Genomic DNA, 16905 nt, shown 5'->3' on the forward strand with positions numbered 1-16905 from the left:
TAATTTGAACTGACCATACAAAACGCAAGACTCTTTCATGATTCCGCCAGAATGATTGCGTTCAGCTTTATAAAGTGCAGACAGTCACGATAAGCTGCATACATTCTCCCACATTTGTTCTCATCACCAGTGGAGTGCACAAGTCGTTAACGCACCACTCCAGCTTTTTTTTCTTTTTCTCAGGGCTGGAGTGGCGCTTCCAAAATAAGTCGCCAGCCCCCCGGTTCATATACTCACCCTCCGACATATTCACTGTTTTTAGAGCCGGTCCGGTCCCGCAGCGCCATATTGTGAGTTTAGCTGCTGACTAGCTGTAAATCAGAAGCTATGCCACAAGAGCTCAATGCATGTCTATGAGAGCCAGAACAAGGCTCTCATACACTTACATTGATTAGTGACCTCCAGTGTGCACCATGAAATATTAGAGCAGCTGTTAGGTCACAAACTGCATGAGACGGACCAGAGCGGCACAGAGAACAGATGAAAACGTTGTAAGGTGAGTATAAGACAGAGAGCAGGGGTCTTGGATTTTAGGCATCACTCTAGCGGTGAAACAAAAATGCTGGAGTGGTGTATTAAGGGTGATAAAAAAAATTTGGAGAACAAAAACCCAAAGGAAGTCTCCGGGGAGATGCTGCTCTTCAGATATAAATAAATAACAATAGGAAAAACCCAGGTCTTGTAAGTAAGGCACCCAGTTCCTTATTCAGGTGTAAGGCAGTTCTGTGAAAGTTATCTTCATTGTGCCACTGACATGTAGTTCGTTGGTTGCCTCTTAGATGAGCAGTTAGTTGGCCAACACAGGACTCAAAGCCCAAAGTCAGGAGTAGAGTTGAGCGAATATCTTCGGTTCCTCGCTTATTCGGCAAGCTACAGCGGGAACCTGGCTTCCTGGATCGTGCCGGCAGATCAGCTGATCGCCACCGCAGCTGCATGTGTCGCGGCTGTGTCACATTCACAGCACATGCATGGAGATCCTGTTTGTTGGGCTCTACATGTGCTGTGATACAACCGCGACACATGCAGCTGCAGCGGCTATCAGCCGGCACTATCCAGGAAGTCGGGTTCACACTGTAGCTTAATCGGCAAGCGCTATAGTTTGCTGAATACGCGGGAACCAAAGATATTCGCTCAACTCTAGTCAGGAGCACAGCCATATAAATCCGTATTTTAACTTTTACCCAAACACTTCAGTGCAAGGCGCACTTCTTAACCCTGATTCTAGCAATGTGTCACAAACTGGGCTGCTTGCAGTAGTTTTGATGAAAATCAACCAAGATCTACCAGTTCTCTGAATGTTGAGCTCTTTTTCAGGCACGTAAACTGCTGGCATATCACTGGCTAAATCCGAACCCTCCGACCTTAACAGAATTGAGAAATAAAATTAATAATATCAGATTTATGGAGAGAGGTGTGTATCAGAAGAGACACGCCATGCATAAATATGAGTCGATGTGGGACTCTGGTTAGATACTCCCAATGTGCCTTCATACGTACTAATAAAGAGATGGAGCCATCCTTTCTACTCTCCACTCTCTTACTCTTAGGCCTTGAGAGAAAGGAAGGAATTATCAAAATTAGAACCCTATTATAGAAGAGTCAATGAGAATCGGCTCTTGTTAAAGGCTAGTTAATACCAATTCTTGTTGCTTTATTGTGGTTATTGATTAATTGTCATCTTAAACAAATACTATAATTGCCTTGAACTAATCTGTAACTAAGTCAATATATTGTGTTATTATTTCCTCTTCCCATTTGGAAAAAGAAAAAAGGAAAACTTTATGTAAAGTGGTGTGGTTTAATAAAAATGATCTGTTTAAAGATACAATGTCGAGTTCACTATAACTTCACCCAGATGACTGATTAGCAGCTTTCTGCCTATGCACAGTGTACACAGAAAGCTGCCAATAATAATAATAATAATCTTTATTTTTATATAGCGCTAACATATTCCGCAGCGCTTTACAGTTTGCACACATCATCATCACTGTCCCCGATGGGGCTCACAATCTAAATTCCCTATCAGTATGTCTTTGGAATGTGGGAGGAAACCGGAGTGCCCGGAGGAAACCCACGCAAACACGGGGAGAACATACAAACTCCTTGCAGATGTTGTCCTTGGTGGGATTCGAACCCAGGACCCCAGCGCTGCAAGGCTGCAGCGTGCCAATCATTGGTTAGCTCATGAATATGGACGAGTACATAGCAGCAGGTTTACTAGTCCTCTAGTGATAATGTCCTTCTGATAAACTACAGCAAGTGACACCGCTGGAATCAGGGTTTCATTATTATACTGCAAAAGCCTAGTGTCAGTTTTATTTTAAATAGTTACACGTAAAAGAAAAAAAGTTTAAAAAAAAAATCTATTAAACAACCTATTTTTTTGTTTCTACATTGCACAATGTAAACCAAATGATTTTAGAAATGTTTACAACAAAAATGTCCTGAGATTTTATAGAAAAATCACTAATGGTAATCATCTTGATCATAGGTTTTACATACTACTACTTAGGTTGTATTGGACATACAAAGCTTTGAAAAAGTATTCATATCCGTGAAATTTTCCACATTTTGTCATGTTACACCCACACCCATACGGTAAATGTATTTTAATTGATATACCAACACAAATTAGCAAGTATTTGTGAAATGTAATGGAAATGATGCATGGTTTTCTAATTATTCTACCTATATTAATTTGAAAATTGTGATGTTTAAATAAAATCCTGAGTGACCATTTGCCTCCAGAAGTCACGTAATTAGTAAACTGAGTCCACCAGTATGTAATTTATTTTCAGTATAACTACAGCTGTCCTGTGAAGGCCTCAGAGATTTGTTTAAGAACATCAGTGATCAAACAGCACCATGAAAACCAAGAAACACACCAGGCAGGTCAGGGAATAAAGTTGTGGAGATGAGAAAAGCAGGGTTAGGTTATAAAAAAAAATATCCCAAGCTCAGAACATCTCATGGAGCACTGTTCAAGCCATCATCCAAAAATGGAAGGAGTATAGCATAACTTGCTACCTACCAAAACATGTCCGTCCACCTAAACTGACATCCCAAGTAAGGATAGCACTAAGTAGAAATGCAGCCAAGAGGCCCATGGTCACTCTGGAGAAGCTGCATAGATAAACAGCTCAGGTCGAAGAAACTGTCCATAGGACAACTATCAGATGTATACTTTTGGGCTAAATGCAAAACGCTCTGTGTGGTAGAAAACGAACACTGCACATCAAACTGAAAACACCATTCTCACTGTCAAACATGGCGGTGGCAGCATCATGCTATGGGGATGCTTTTCTTCAGCGGGGACAGGGAAACTGGTCAGAACTGAAAGGAAGATGGATGGAGCTAAATAAACCCTGGAGGAAAACCTATTAGAGGCTGCAAAAGATTTGAGACTGGGGCATAGGTTCACCTTCCAGCAGGACAATGACCCTAAACATACTGCCAGAGCTACAATGGAATGGTTTAGGGCACATCATATTCATGTGTGTGAGTGAGCCAAAGTTCAGACCTAAATCCTATTGAGAATGTGTGGCAATAATGGAAAGTTGCTCTCCATCCAATCTCACTGAGCTAGAACTAGTCTGCAGAGAATTGGAAAAATATCAGCCTCTAAGATGTGCAAAAGCTGGTAGAGACAAACCCCAAAAGACTTATACAAATGCACATCATAATTTTCAATTTTTTTTATTAAAATATTTTGAAAACCCTGTGTCATTTCCTCTACACTTCACAAATACTGGTTACTTGGTAGATCACAAAATCTCAATAGACTCTCAAACTAGTGGATTGCTTGTCACTGACTAATGAAAATAAGTCACGTTGCAGGTGATATGACAAAACTGTGCCTCCTCTGAATCACATGGCAATCACTAACAACCCAATGATGGAAACAAATGTTGGACTACTTGTCCCATTTTGGTAGACCATTCATACGTACAGGAAGCTCAGTTATCTTTTAATAGCACATTTTAGGCATTTGAGTGATTGTGTCCGCAATCACAGCAGCTTAGGTTCTTCTCCCTCATACCATCCTCTAAGAGATGAGAACATTCCCACATGTTTCACTAGGTTGGGCTCTATTGCCCATGCCCACTCCTTTCTTTTCTTAAGTTCTTTGTAGAGAGCAATATCCTTGGCATAACCCGGTTTACATTGCAATTCCTTCAGATAGTCCAGTGTCCTCCGGGCAGAGGCTTCAGAGAACAGCATGGCTGGAGTGCAGCACTCGGTGGCAGGCACTACGTTATAAAGGGCGGGTGACATCCTACGCAGTTCCAAAAGATAATGCCTACCTGCGAGCTCTGCCAACAGCATGGAATAAATAGTCAAGGCCACAAACACACACCAGCTAAATCGCGATCGATAAAAAATAATTGTATACAGCCAAGTCAGTGCTAAACCCAAAAATACCCCAAGGCCAATCCATTCCACAATACGCATAGGTTCGGGGTTCAGATAACCCTGCAATCTTTCTGGATGATATAGTTTTGCATAAAGACCTCCCCCTAGAGGTTCGTCAGGAAAACGCACTTGTACCAACTGGAAGAAGGCACTGAAAATATCTGCAAGTGGGACAGCATCATCCTCAACCAGTAGCACGTATTCTGGAGCGTAGAGCTCTAGTGACTGAGACAGGCAGTAAGCATAGTCTTGCTTCTCCTGCTCAAAACGGTTGGGGGCCTCAGCAACGTGTGTACTCAGATAGCGTGCGACCACTGGCAAAAGCTGGGAGAGAAGACAGGCATCAGTGTGTATGTTGGGCTGAGGGTCTACATTGCAAACTAAAAGCTTAAAGCCAGAACAATCTGTGCCACAGTCATTTAGGCGATCCAGAAATCCAATTGCAACTTGCAGAAGGTAGTGATATTCAGGCCGGCGTCGGGTTGTAATGATAGTAATAGCAAGGGGTGTGCCAGCGCCTGTATGTGAAGCCTTTATGCTCGCCATGGGTCTGTGGTTGCAAGAGATAGATAGGTTACTGGATTCTGTAGACAGAATCCGATGAAAATGTTTCAAGGCATTAGTCCCATCCTTCAAGTTTTGCTGTAAGAAATCTTGACTCAACTGGTGAAGATAGAGTTTGCGAAAAAACAAAGGCGAATATAAAAAGCTGCGGAAACAGAAAATGGCCAGAAGTAGAGTACAGATGTAGAGGAACGAGAGGTGGAAAAAAGGAGTCCTGATCACCGCAGACAAACGCATGATGTGGGTTGCAGATGCCTCCAACGCTCATTAGACCACCTCTCTTTGACGTTCATGTCTCAGAATCCATCACTTTCTCCAGGTCATTAATTTCCTCTCCTGCATAATCATCATGTTTTTAATTTTCAAAGCATCCTAATAAACAAAAAATAATAATTAACTTAAAAGATAGTCGCAATAAAAAAATTACATTAACTCATAATTATGCATGAAATATAGTGTAAAGTGTACAAAAATACTTCCCAAAAGAGGTCTTCCCCAGTACCCCGCATGGCTGCGGTCCCCTTCTGGCCAACATCACCCTCAGCTTTGCCGACTCACACTGTACGGGGTGGTCCAATGTAAACCTATGAGAACCAAAAACAAGGCTCCACAGACTTACATTAAGAAAACAAGTTTTGCAACGCATAATCCCGTGTGAGCCAGCTGGTCTGTTTCCAGGTCACATGGGCCAGAAGAAGACCGAAGTTAGAAATCGGGGAAAACAGCAGTCAATAAGTATTTTAATTGCACTACCTTACATAAATAAATAGAAGGGATTAAGAAAAAAATTCCAAGACTCTTTTTTAAAAGGGGTTGTCTAGTCTAAAATAAAAAGTCTGCAGTCACTTTGTGTGACTGCAGACTTTTGAATCCCCAGCACACGCCTTATGTGCTGCGAGGATTTGCCGTTCTCTGCCCTGGGAATGGCATGCGATATGCAAACTGGGAATCCTCGCAGCACACCGTGTGTATCCTGGGAGGATTCAAAAGTCTACAGTCACACAGTTGACTGCAGACTTTCCAGTTGAGACCTTTAATGCCTCTCGCCGAATGTATAATGCAATATTTTGTTTCTTTTCTCACCACAGATGATCGGGTACTTGCTCGAACCATATCAAAAAAGTGAGCTGTTGCAAAAGCATTTGGCAGACAACCTCTGGGATTATTGAGTACAATGCAAATTCATTTCTGATAGTGGAGGTGCCACTCCGGACACCACCCTTCTTGGAAGAGATTGTGACTTAAGGCATAATGGTTATGCCATATTCACAATTACTGGAGAGGTTCGCGAAAGCAGCTTCTAGGCCGGGATCACACATGCAAGAAACACGGCCGAGTCTCGCATGTTAATACCTGGCACTCAGGAGCAAAGCGTGCAGCCGCATAGCAATACATGGAGCCGCACGCTTCGCTCCTGAGTGCCGGGTACTAACAAGCGAGACTCGTCCGTATTCCTCGCACATGTGATCTGGCCTTAGACTGATGACCAGGATTAAAACCAAGACATGAGCCCAAACCTGGTTTTTATCTCATGGTCTTCTACTCTCTATATTATTAAAGAGAACCTGTCAGCAGGATTTTGCCATGTAAACTACAGACACGGCCATATTAGTGCTGTAATATGGATTAACACCTTTGGTGAAGAAAGACGCTAGATTGAGAAGTTTTCTTCCAATGAGATTTCGGTGCACAGGAGCTGGGTCTTCTCCTCCCTCTCTGTAACTCCCTGGCTCCTCCGCTTGCTTGTCTGTGAATGACAGGTCACCACTGAGATTTCAAGAAGAGGAGGCAGGTCATTCAAAGTCTGGATACAGGCGAAGGGGCCACGGAATCAAAGACAAGGAGGAGAAGACCCATTGCACAGTCCAGCCCCTGTGCACCAAAGTCTAATTAGCAGAAAACCTCACATGGTGATTACAGAAGAACCACTTGTGGTTCCTAGGCTTTCACCATAAGGCATCAATGTAATCAGTATTACTTCCCCATTACAGCCATGTCTTCTCTTTATATTACAAAATTATGCTAACAGGTTCTCTTTAAGGGTTATTCTAAAAAAAAAAAAAAAAAAACATTTGTCCAACTGCAGGGACTACCAGTGATTCCAAGATCAAGGCTCTAGTACCTGGAGATCCGGGCTCTGCAGCCCTCTATTGAATGGAGTATAGGTAATCATGATCTGCCTCCATTCCACTCATTTGTTAATGGGGCTGCCAGAAAAAAAAAAAGAAGGTACGGTGATTGGCTTTTTCCAGCACTTCCTTAGTCATAAATGGAGTGGCGGCAAAGCATTTGCAGCAATGCCTCACTCAAGAGATGGTTGCAGAGCCTCATTCTCAGGGATCTAGAGCCATGACCTTGAGATAATTGGTGGTCCAAGGGATCAGATCCACAGCAATGGGAAAGTTATCTGCTATTTCCAAAGATAGGTGATAATTAGCTTTTTTGCAAACAACCGTTTGTTCTAGAGCTTGCTCCAAGCTTTGCACCAAAAAAAATCTGCATCTAGTGTTCCCCTCCTCTCCCTCCAGATTTACTGTTATACTAGTTCAGAAGGTATGAATATCGTGATACCCTAAGACGTCACAGAAGGGAAGCCCGGTATGTCATGTTTTGGTGTCCCAACATTACCTGGAGAGGAAATAGCACACAAAGAAAAAAAAAAAGGAATGAAAAAGTAAAAGAAACAGTGGAGGTGTAGTCAGAGAGACATACACTGACCAGAAACTTTTTGCGGAAGGTCAACTCCAACGAATGCAAGACTTGGGACAGCTCTCCAAAAGTCAGCAATCTTCAGCAGTGTTTGGGAACCATTTACAGAAAGCAGTAGTAACATTATATCATACAGAGAAGATTTCTTGAGAGTCAGTAGCACTATAAATACATGAGAATTGTATAACATTCCATCCACTGGGCTTCCATATACAGGTGACCTGGCTCAGATTTTCAAGTTCTACAATAAGGGGAAAGTTGTGTTGTCTTGAGGTCAGGAGTTTAAAAAACAGTGGGAAGACATGGAACAGATTGAAGGTAGACCAAGGCGCGATTTACACTGGCTTCAGGATAAGTGGTGACGTAGAATTCCCACAGCTTTAGCACTTCTATGTTTAAGCAGGCACATTGAGGGCTAGTGACGAGGGAAGCGCCATCTACCACATGAGCTAAGTGGAAAGAACTGAGCTTCCCAGGAATCATATGTGTAGTCATAAAAGGAAGGCAGTAAATGACATTAAGAGGCCTTCAGGATCTAAAAGGAAACCTCTACTCCTTGGCCTAGAGGAACACATTATTCAGGGTGTTGGAAACTACAGAGGAGCTACTCAGCCCTGTTGATAGGCCACAGGAAAGGGCAGATATCTAGAGCGCAGAGAAGAACGACCTAGGTGCTATATCCCCATAATTTGGATTGAAGAGGAGTGAAAAAACGCACCAGGAAAGGGGCAGATTTCCATCCATTGAGTGGTAGTATAGGCAACAATCAGGCAGACCAACAGCATTATTAGGTGAAAAACTGGAAGACGAGAAAGTGGCCAACACAGCATTTAATCCGGAGACATGACGGGCAACTGAGAAATCTGTAGGGAAGTGTCATTTTAACTTCATCACTGCAGCCAAACCAGAACTCACATTTCCAGGTCTTTAGAGGACTACACAAAAACTGTTAGGTGCCAGTGTATCTGAATCGATTTTTAAAGCTGACGGTGGTTTCCTGTCTTCTGAGACATCTTTTTTTTCTTCTTTTTTTTTTAAATTCTATATATAACATAGTAGCAGCTTAAAAGCAGAAGCCACCAGAAGAATGGGCCGGTCACTTCTTTTAACCACTTCAAGGCTTTCAAAGCCTGAATTGGTGAAGAGAAGCGACAAAAGATGGAACATTAGCGAAGCAAGTCGTTTTGACATTTTTCTTAGGTGGAATACAAGTGAAAGACATCATGTGCATATTTCCTTGGTCAATATGTGTGAAGTATTTTCTTACTGTTATAACTTTTATGCATTAGATGTGGATTCCAACCCACGGATTTGATTCATATACTACAGATTCAGCAATAGAACAAATGCAGATTCACACTACGGATAAAAGAAAGTGCATGTCTGTTGGACCCACTCTTAACGTAGAATATGTTTCTTAACAGAAAAGTGGATTCTGGAGCCACAAGTGCTAAAGCATCAGCTCAACTGAGGAGAGAAGTCTAAGCGATCATCCTGATCTTCACTCCCACAAGGAGGTATGGTGTTTGCATGTCAGATGGCACACAGCTAGAAAGTAGGGATCAGAGGCAACCTCGGGATTGGAGCTAGGGGGCCTTCAGGAGAGAAAGTGACAAACCAGAGGAGATGAAGACAACTCAGGAGTGTAAAACACCAGGCACGAAATCTTCAGAAGCTAGACAAGGGTAGAATCCACTCAGGACTATGAAGCAATTGATAGAACTCTAAAAGGTTTACCAACTTATTTCATTTATGGAATACCCACAGGTGGGACTCACTACTATCATGCATTTATAACATTCTGACAATATGCCATAAATGTATAATATTATGGGAATACACTATTAGGGTGCGGAAAGGCGAGTATGTTAAATGTCTGGAGCCAGACTGTCAGTGACAGCTTTTAACTCCTAATCTCTTGGATGTCCAACACTGATCCTGTTGACGGTGGGAGAACACTGTTGCTGCCAAAAAAACGGGGTTATTAGTGATCGATGCATATGTGTGCACCACCAATAAGCTGTACAGAAATGGACAATACGGGAAACTAAAAAGTTCAACATGCTAAGATCCGTCCATTGTGCACCACCTACTGCATACAAATCCACAGCAGGAAAACTGCCAAACACCAGAATGTATTGTGAGTAGTGTTGAGCATTCCGATACCGCAGGTATCGGCCGATACTTGCTGTATCGGAATTCCGATACCGACTTCCGATATTTTTTCAATATCGGAAGTCGGCATCGGAATCGGAAGTTCAAAGTTGATTGACAGCCGAAATGACGTCATCATGATGCGCGGTGTGTGCGCATCATGATGCGCCGTCATTTCGGGCCTTCCGGGGGTCTCTGCCGGCCTGCCGGGGGGCTGTGTGGACTGCCCGGGGTCTGTACCGGCCTGCCGGGGGGCTGTGCCGGCCTGCCGGTGGTCTGTGCACCCTGTGGGGGTCTGTACCGGCCTGCCGGGGGGCTGTGCCGGCCTGCCGGTGGTCTGTGCACCCTGTGGGGGTCTGTACCGGCCTGCCGGGGGGCTGTGCCGGCCTGACGGTGGTCTGTGCACCCTGTGGGGGTCTGTGCCGGCCTGCCGGGGGGCTGTGCTGATGTCCGGGGGTCTGTGCAAGCATCGTCCGATGGGACTACAAGTCCCATCTGGCGATGCCTGCTACCATGACAGTGATTGACACATTAGCCAATGATGGGACAGTAGTAGTCCCATCATCCGGCTAATGTGTTAAATGTTAAAAAAAAAAAAAAAAAAATACTACATACATACTACATGCATGCTACATACATACTACATGCTACATACATACTACATACATACTACATACATACCACATATATACTACATACATACCACATACATACTACATGCATGCTACATGTTACATACATACCACATATATACTACATACATACTACATACAATACATTCATACAATACATACATAGACATACAGTACATATAACATAGAGTAACATACTTACCAATACTTGTCACATTGTTCCCCGAAGCCATTGTCTTTTACGGAATAAATATTAACATAACAAACCACAAAAATACTCACCCACGATCCGAAGCAGTCCACGAGTGTGTCCCACGACGATCTTGGGTAGAGAACTGCAGCATCAGCTGTTGCTGCCGTTCTCTACGGGCTGCAGGAATCCAATGACGGAAGGTAGGTATCCTTCCGCACTGTATTCCTCCGCCACTTAAAAAAAAAAAAAGTCCCTAGTCTCACTTTATGCCATTGCTGCGTGGGAATTTCCCACACAGCAATGACAAAGTGAGACTAGGGACTTTTTTTTTTTTAAGTGGCGGAGGAATACAGTGAAGGTAGGTATCCTTCCGCACTGTATTCCTCCGCCACTTAAAAAAAAAAAAGTCCCTGGTCTCACTTTGTCATTGCTGTGTGGGAAATTCCCACGCAGCAATGGCATAAAGTGAGACTAGGGACTTTTTTTTTTTTTAAGTGGCGGAGGAATACAGTGCGGAAGGATACCTACCTTCCGTCATTGGATTCCTGCAGCCCGTAGAGAACGGCAGCAACAGCTGATGCTGCAGTTCTCTACCCAAGATCGTCGTGGGACACACTCGTGGACTGCTTCGGATCGTGGGTGAGTATTTTTGTGGTTTGTTATGTTAATATTTATTCCGTAAAAGACAATGGCTTCGGGGAACAATGTGACAAGTATTGGTAAGTATGTTACTCTATGTTATATGTACTGTATGTCTATGTATGTATTGTATGAATGTATTGTATGTAGTATGTATGTAGTATATATGTGGTATGTATGTAGCATGTAGTATGTATGTAGTATGTATGTAGCATGCAGTATGTAGCATGCATGTAGTATATATGTAGTATGTATGTAGCATGTAGTATGTATGTAGCATGCATGTAGTATATATGTAGTATGTATGTAGCATGTATGTAGCATGTATGTAGTATGTATGTGGTATGTATGTAGCATGTAGCATGCATGTAGTATGTATGTAGTATATATGTGGTATGTATGTAGCATGTAGTATGTATCTAGCATGCAGTATGTATGTAGCATGCATGTAGTATATATGTAGTATGTATGTAGCATATATGTAGTATGTATGTAGCATGTAGTATGTATGTAGCATGCAGTATGTATGTAGCATGCATGTAGTATATATGTAGTATGTATGTAGCATATATGTAGTATGTATGTATGTAGCATGCATGTAGTATATATGTAGTATGTATGTAGCATATATGTAGTATGTATGTAGCATGTAGTATATATGTAGTATGCATGTTGCATGCATGTAGTATACATGTAGTATGTATGTTGCATGTAGTATATATGTAGTATGTATGTTGCATGTAGTATATATGTAGTATGAATGTAGCATGTATGTAGTATGTAGTATGAATGTAGCATGTATGTAGTATGCATGTTGTATGTATGTAGCATGTAATTTTTTTTTTTTTTTTACATTCAACACATTAGCCGGATGATGGGACTACTACTGTCCCATCATTGGCTAATGTGTCAATCACTATCATGGTAGCAGGCATCGCCCGATGGGACTTGTAGTCCCATCGGACGATGCCTGCACAGACCCCCGAAGCCTACACAGCCCCCCGGCAGGCCGGCACAGCCCCCCGGCAGGCCGGCACAGCCCCCCGGCAGGCCGGCACAGCCCACCGGAGCCTGCACAGCCCCCCTGGCAGGCCGGCGCAGCCCCCCGGCAGGCCGGCACAGACCACCGGAGCCTGCACAGACCCCCTGGCAGGCCGGCACAGCCCCCCGAAAGGCTGTACAAGGGAAAAACAGGATTTTTCTTATTCCGATACCGGAAGTCCCATAGACTTGAATGGCACTTCCGGTATCGGAATCGGCGATACCGATACTTTTTTTTTTTTTAAGATCGGCCGATCCATTCCGATCCGATACTTTGAAGTATCGGACGGTATCGCTCAACTCTAATTGTGAGCAATCAATTTGCCTCGACTACCTTCTTCCCCATCCCATCCTGTTATTTATGTCCCTTATCCTGGGCCCTATCCTGGTATATACAGGTGCTATTCACAAAATTAGAATTTCATCAAAAAGATAATTTATTTTAGTTCTTCAACACAAAAAGTGAAACTCATTATATAGAGTCATTACAAACAGAGGGATCTATTTCACGTGTTTTTTTCTGTTAATGTTGATGATTATGGCTTACAGCCAATGAAAACCCAAAAGTCATTATCTCAGTAAATTAGAATACTTTATATCACCAGCTGGAAAAATTATTTTAAAATCTAAAATGTTGGCCTACTGAAATGTATGTTTAGTAAATGCACTCAATACTTGGTCGGGGCTCCTTTTGCATCAATTACTGCATCAGTGCGACGTGGCATGGAGACGATCAGCCTGTTGCACTGCTGAGGTGCTATGGAAGCCCAGGTTGCTTTGGTAGCAGCCTTCAGCTCGTCTGCACTGTTGGGTCTGGTGTCTCTCATCTTCTTCTTGACAATACCCCATAGATTCTCTATGGGGTTAAGGTCAAGCGAGTTTGCTGGCCAATCAAGCACAGTGATACTGTTGTTTTTAAACCAGGTATTGGTACTTTTGGCAGTGTGGACAGGCTCCAAGTCCTGCTGGAAAATCGAAATTTCCATCTCTAAAAAGCTTGTTGGCAGAGGGAAGCAAGAAGTGCTCTAAAATTTCCTGGTAGACGGATGCGCTGACTTTGGTCTTGATAAAACACAGTGGACCTACACCAGCAGATGATATCGCTCCCCTAACCATCACTGATTGTGGAAACTTCACCTCAAGTAGCTTGGATTGTGACCTCTCCACTCTTCCTCCAGACTCTGGGACCTTGATTTCCAAATTAAATACAACATTTACTTTCACCTGAAAACACCTTGGACCACTGAACAACAGTCCAGTTCTTTTTCTCCTTGGCCCAGGTAAGACGCTTCTGGTGTTGTCTATTGATCATGAGTGGCTTGACACAAGGAATGCGACACTTGTAGCCCATGTCCTGGATACGTCTGTGTGTGGTGGCTCTTGTAGCAATGACTCCAGCAGCAGTCCACTCCTTGTGAATCTCCCTCAAAATTTTGAATGGCCTTTTCTTAACAATCCTTTCAAGACTGCGGTTATCCTGGTTGCTTGTGCACCTTTTTCTACCACACTTTTTCCTTCCACTCAACTTTCCATTAATATGCTTGGATCCAGCACTCTGTGAACAGCCAGCTTCTTTGGCAATGACCTTTTGTGGCTTCCCCTCCTTGTGGAGTGTGTCAATGACTGCCTTCTGGACATCTGTCAAGTCAGCAGTCTTCCCCATGATTGTGGAGCTACTGCAACAGACTAAGGGACCTTTCTAAATGCTTATAAAGCATTTGCAGGTGTTTGTTGTTAATTATTCAAACTTACTGAGATAATGACTTTTGGGTTTTCATTGGCTGTAAGCCATAATCATCAACATTAAGGCCGGGGTTACACTTGTGAGTACGGTGCGAGTGTCTCGCATCAATATTTCTATGCAGTCGCACACTCCGCTCCCGAGTGCCGGTGGCAGTGCTGGGTATTGATGCGCAAGTTTCTCGCATCACACTCGCAAGTGTGACCCCGGCCTAACAGAAATAAACACGTGAACTAGATCACTCTGTTTGTAATGACTCTATATAATATATGAAATAAATTAACTTTTAGATGATATTCTAATTTTGTGAGAAGCACATGTATGTCCCTTAACATGGTATACATGTTCCCATTCTGTCACTGCTCTTTAATGCATATAAAAAAAAAAAAATTCTACTCACTTTCCCTCCGCTCAACAGACGTGTTGAGACCTCAACTGAAGCCAGCAACTGACATCTGCGCATGAAGTCACTTTCATGAGCACGTCAACTGCTGGCCTCTGATTGGTCTTCAACGTCTATTGCAGTGCACAGACCCGGCTGGTCTGTGCGCAGCAATACACATCAGCTGAATGTGCGTCTGAGGACACAGATCTAGTTGAAGTTTGGGCAGGTGTCAGTGGGCCCCTCACCCACAAGGGGCCCGATTGTGACATCTGCAACTGCGATCATTGCGCTCCTGGGCTGAGTTATATAGAACTCCTGAATATTGAGGTTTACATGGCACCTGGTTTACTAGTCCTCCAGAGAAAATCTCCTGCTGATAAAACAGTGATTTTATAAAAAAAAAAACTACAGCAAGCAGTGCCTACTCTGTGCCTACATCATGCTGCTCTCAGATTAGGTGGGAAAAACCTTGTGACAGATTCCCTTTAAAAGGGGTGGTCCAAAACGAATATTAATTTTAATCCTAAACGTCTATTTAATATAATTACTTGATCACTTTTTCTAGTATGCTTCCATTAAACTGCTTTATTTTATTTTTTTACCCATTTTGATGACTTTCTGTTTGAGAATCCCAGTGCATCCTGGTATGCTCAAACAGGATGTCATTAGGGAGCACAGGCTGCGGTCACTCCCACAGCCTCTGTCCCCACCGTGAAGCAAAGTATCTTCATGGCATCCGTTTCAGAGGCTGGGTTAGTCCCTGCTCTACTGAGCATGCGCCAGTTGTGAAATTCCGACATAAGCTCAGTACGCGCTCCCTTGTTTGCACAATATCCTTTTTAATTCACAGTGATAGTGCGCTTTCTCGCTGACTCTAATGAGAAGTGACAAGCTGGCAACAGAGCACACTGTCAGCCCACAAAAGTGACATCTGTTTCCGGGGAGAGGCTGTTTACTGCTTTCCCTGCTCACTACAATCTCTCCTTACAGTGCGCATTGACAGTGCACTCTTTGCTGGCTCATCACTTCTTATTAGAGCTGGTGAGGGAGCAAACCGTCACTGTACATTGGAAAGAATATTAAACAGCGACAAGGGAGCTTGCGCCAACACATACGCAGTAGAACAGGGATTAGCACAGCCCCTGAAGCAGACATCACTGATGAGGCTTCGTTTCAGGGTGGGGACAGAGGCTGCACCAGTGACCGCAGACTCTACCCCCTGATGAAGTCCCGTTTGTGTATCCCAGCATGCACTCAGGATTCTCAAACAAAATGTCATCACAAGAGAATTAGGGGGAAAAAAGCAGATAGATTACAGAGAGTGGTAGGGACTTTTTAAAGTTAAAGTACACTAGAAAAGTGATTAGATTATTACAGTAGACAATTATGGTCCCCTGACAGATATTTCAGCTATGTTTACTCTGATATACCAGAGCATTTCAGAGACTGGTGTAGGCAGTGATTATAAACCGAGAAGAACTTGGAAAAGACAGATAAAAGAGTTACAAAAGCCCCATCAGACGGTCAGAACAAACGCACAGCTGGATTCTCAGTTACAGGGGTGGTGTGCAACTTTTACACTAATGGCCTATATTCTTAGGATTGGTCATCAGTATCAGATCAGCTGTTCTGTGTCATCGGCGGAGCTGCACAGCTCCATTATGAGGCGGAGTAGGGTACTGCATATTTCTACCAATAGGGGGCGTACGTGCAGTACCAGGCCGCGGTCACTATGCAGATGTCAGCGCTGTGCAGCTCCACACAGCTGGCACCAGCTGATCGGCGAGGGTCCCGGGTGTCGCACCACCACCGATCAGATACTGATGATCGATCCTAAGGATAGGCCATCAAATATAAGAATCCCAGAAAATAGAAGCTATATAAGTGAAATGGGGGGAAATACCTAATGGAAATCAGTTGTAAAAAAATATTTTTAGCCCCAAAAATAATCATTTAAGAAAAAAAAAGTCCCAAAAGGCAAAAACAACCCTACGATTGTTTGTGCTACCATAATCCCAGTCCTGTGTGGCAAACACCCAGGCGTAGAGAGGTGAACACCTTCCAGACAGGAAAGGGTTCAACTGGGAAAACAAACGAAGCCGGTTTGGAATGCAATGAAGGTCACACTCTTGCGGGATGTGCCCACATGTAAGAGCCAGACCGATGCCAGGCTGCAGCCATGTAAATACTAATCATTATCGTGTAGCTCATACCTTGTGCCCACATAAACCGGAGTAGGTGGAGGAACGCAGCCCCCACTGTTTATTCTGCTGACTCCATGCCAACATGCCCTGGAGTAAAAAAAAAACAAAAAACCACACGCCTTTTCCGCCACAACCAACATGGATGCCTGCTATTGCACAACTTCCGATTGACGTCATCAGATTGCGACGTGCTTTACCAACATGGCGACTTGACGCTTCCGAAGTGATCA

At 43.4% G+C, this 16905-nt stretch overlaps 1 protein-coding gene across 1 annotated transcript; it reads right to left on the bottom strand.

Moving 5' to 3' along the window:
- Positions 1 to 3680: 3680 nt before the first annotated feature.
- Positions 3681 to 16836, bottom strand: PGAP4 (post-GPI attachment to proteins GalNAc transferase 4). The gene is made up of 2 exons (XM_073588308.1): positions 16685 to 16836; positions 3681 to 5349 (listed from the first exon to the last, which is right to left on the bottom strand). The coding sequence occupies exon 2, from the start codon at positions 5212 to 5214 to the stop codon at positions 4009 to 4011; it is 1206 nt and encodes a 401-aa protein (XP_073444409.1). The 5' UTR covers positions 5215 to 5349; positions 16685 to 16836; the 3' UTR covers positions 3681 to 4008.
- Between the last annotated feature and the right edge of the window lie 69 nt (positions 16837 to 16905).

This window comes from Dendrobates tinctorius, unplaced genomic scaffold, assembly GCF_039654945.1.
Source record: "Dendrobates tinctorius isolate UK_male_01 unplaced genomic scaffold, ASM3965494v1 ptg000103l, whole genome shotgun sequence".
In the NCBI taxonomy this organism is placed as follows: Eukaryota; Metazoa; Chordata; class Amphibia; order Anura; family Dendrobatidae; genus Dendrobates; species Dendrobates tinctorius.

Coding starts and splice junctions, on each gene's coding strand:
- PGAP4 (XM_073588308.1), bottom strand. CDS start 5,214: ATGCGTTTGTCTGCGGTGATCAGGACTCCTTTTTTCCACCTCTCGTTC.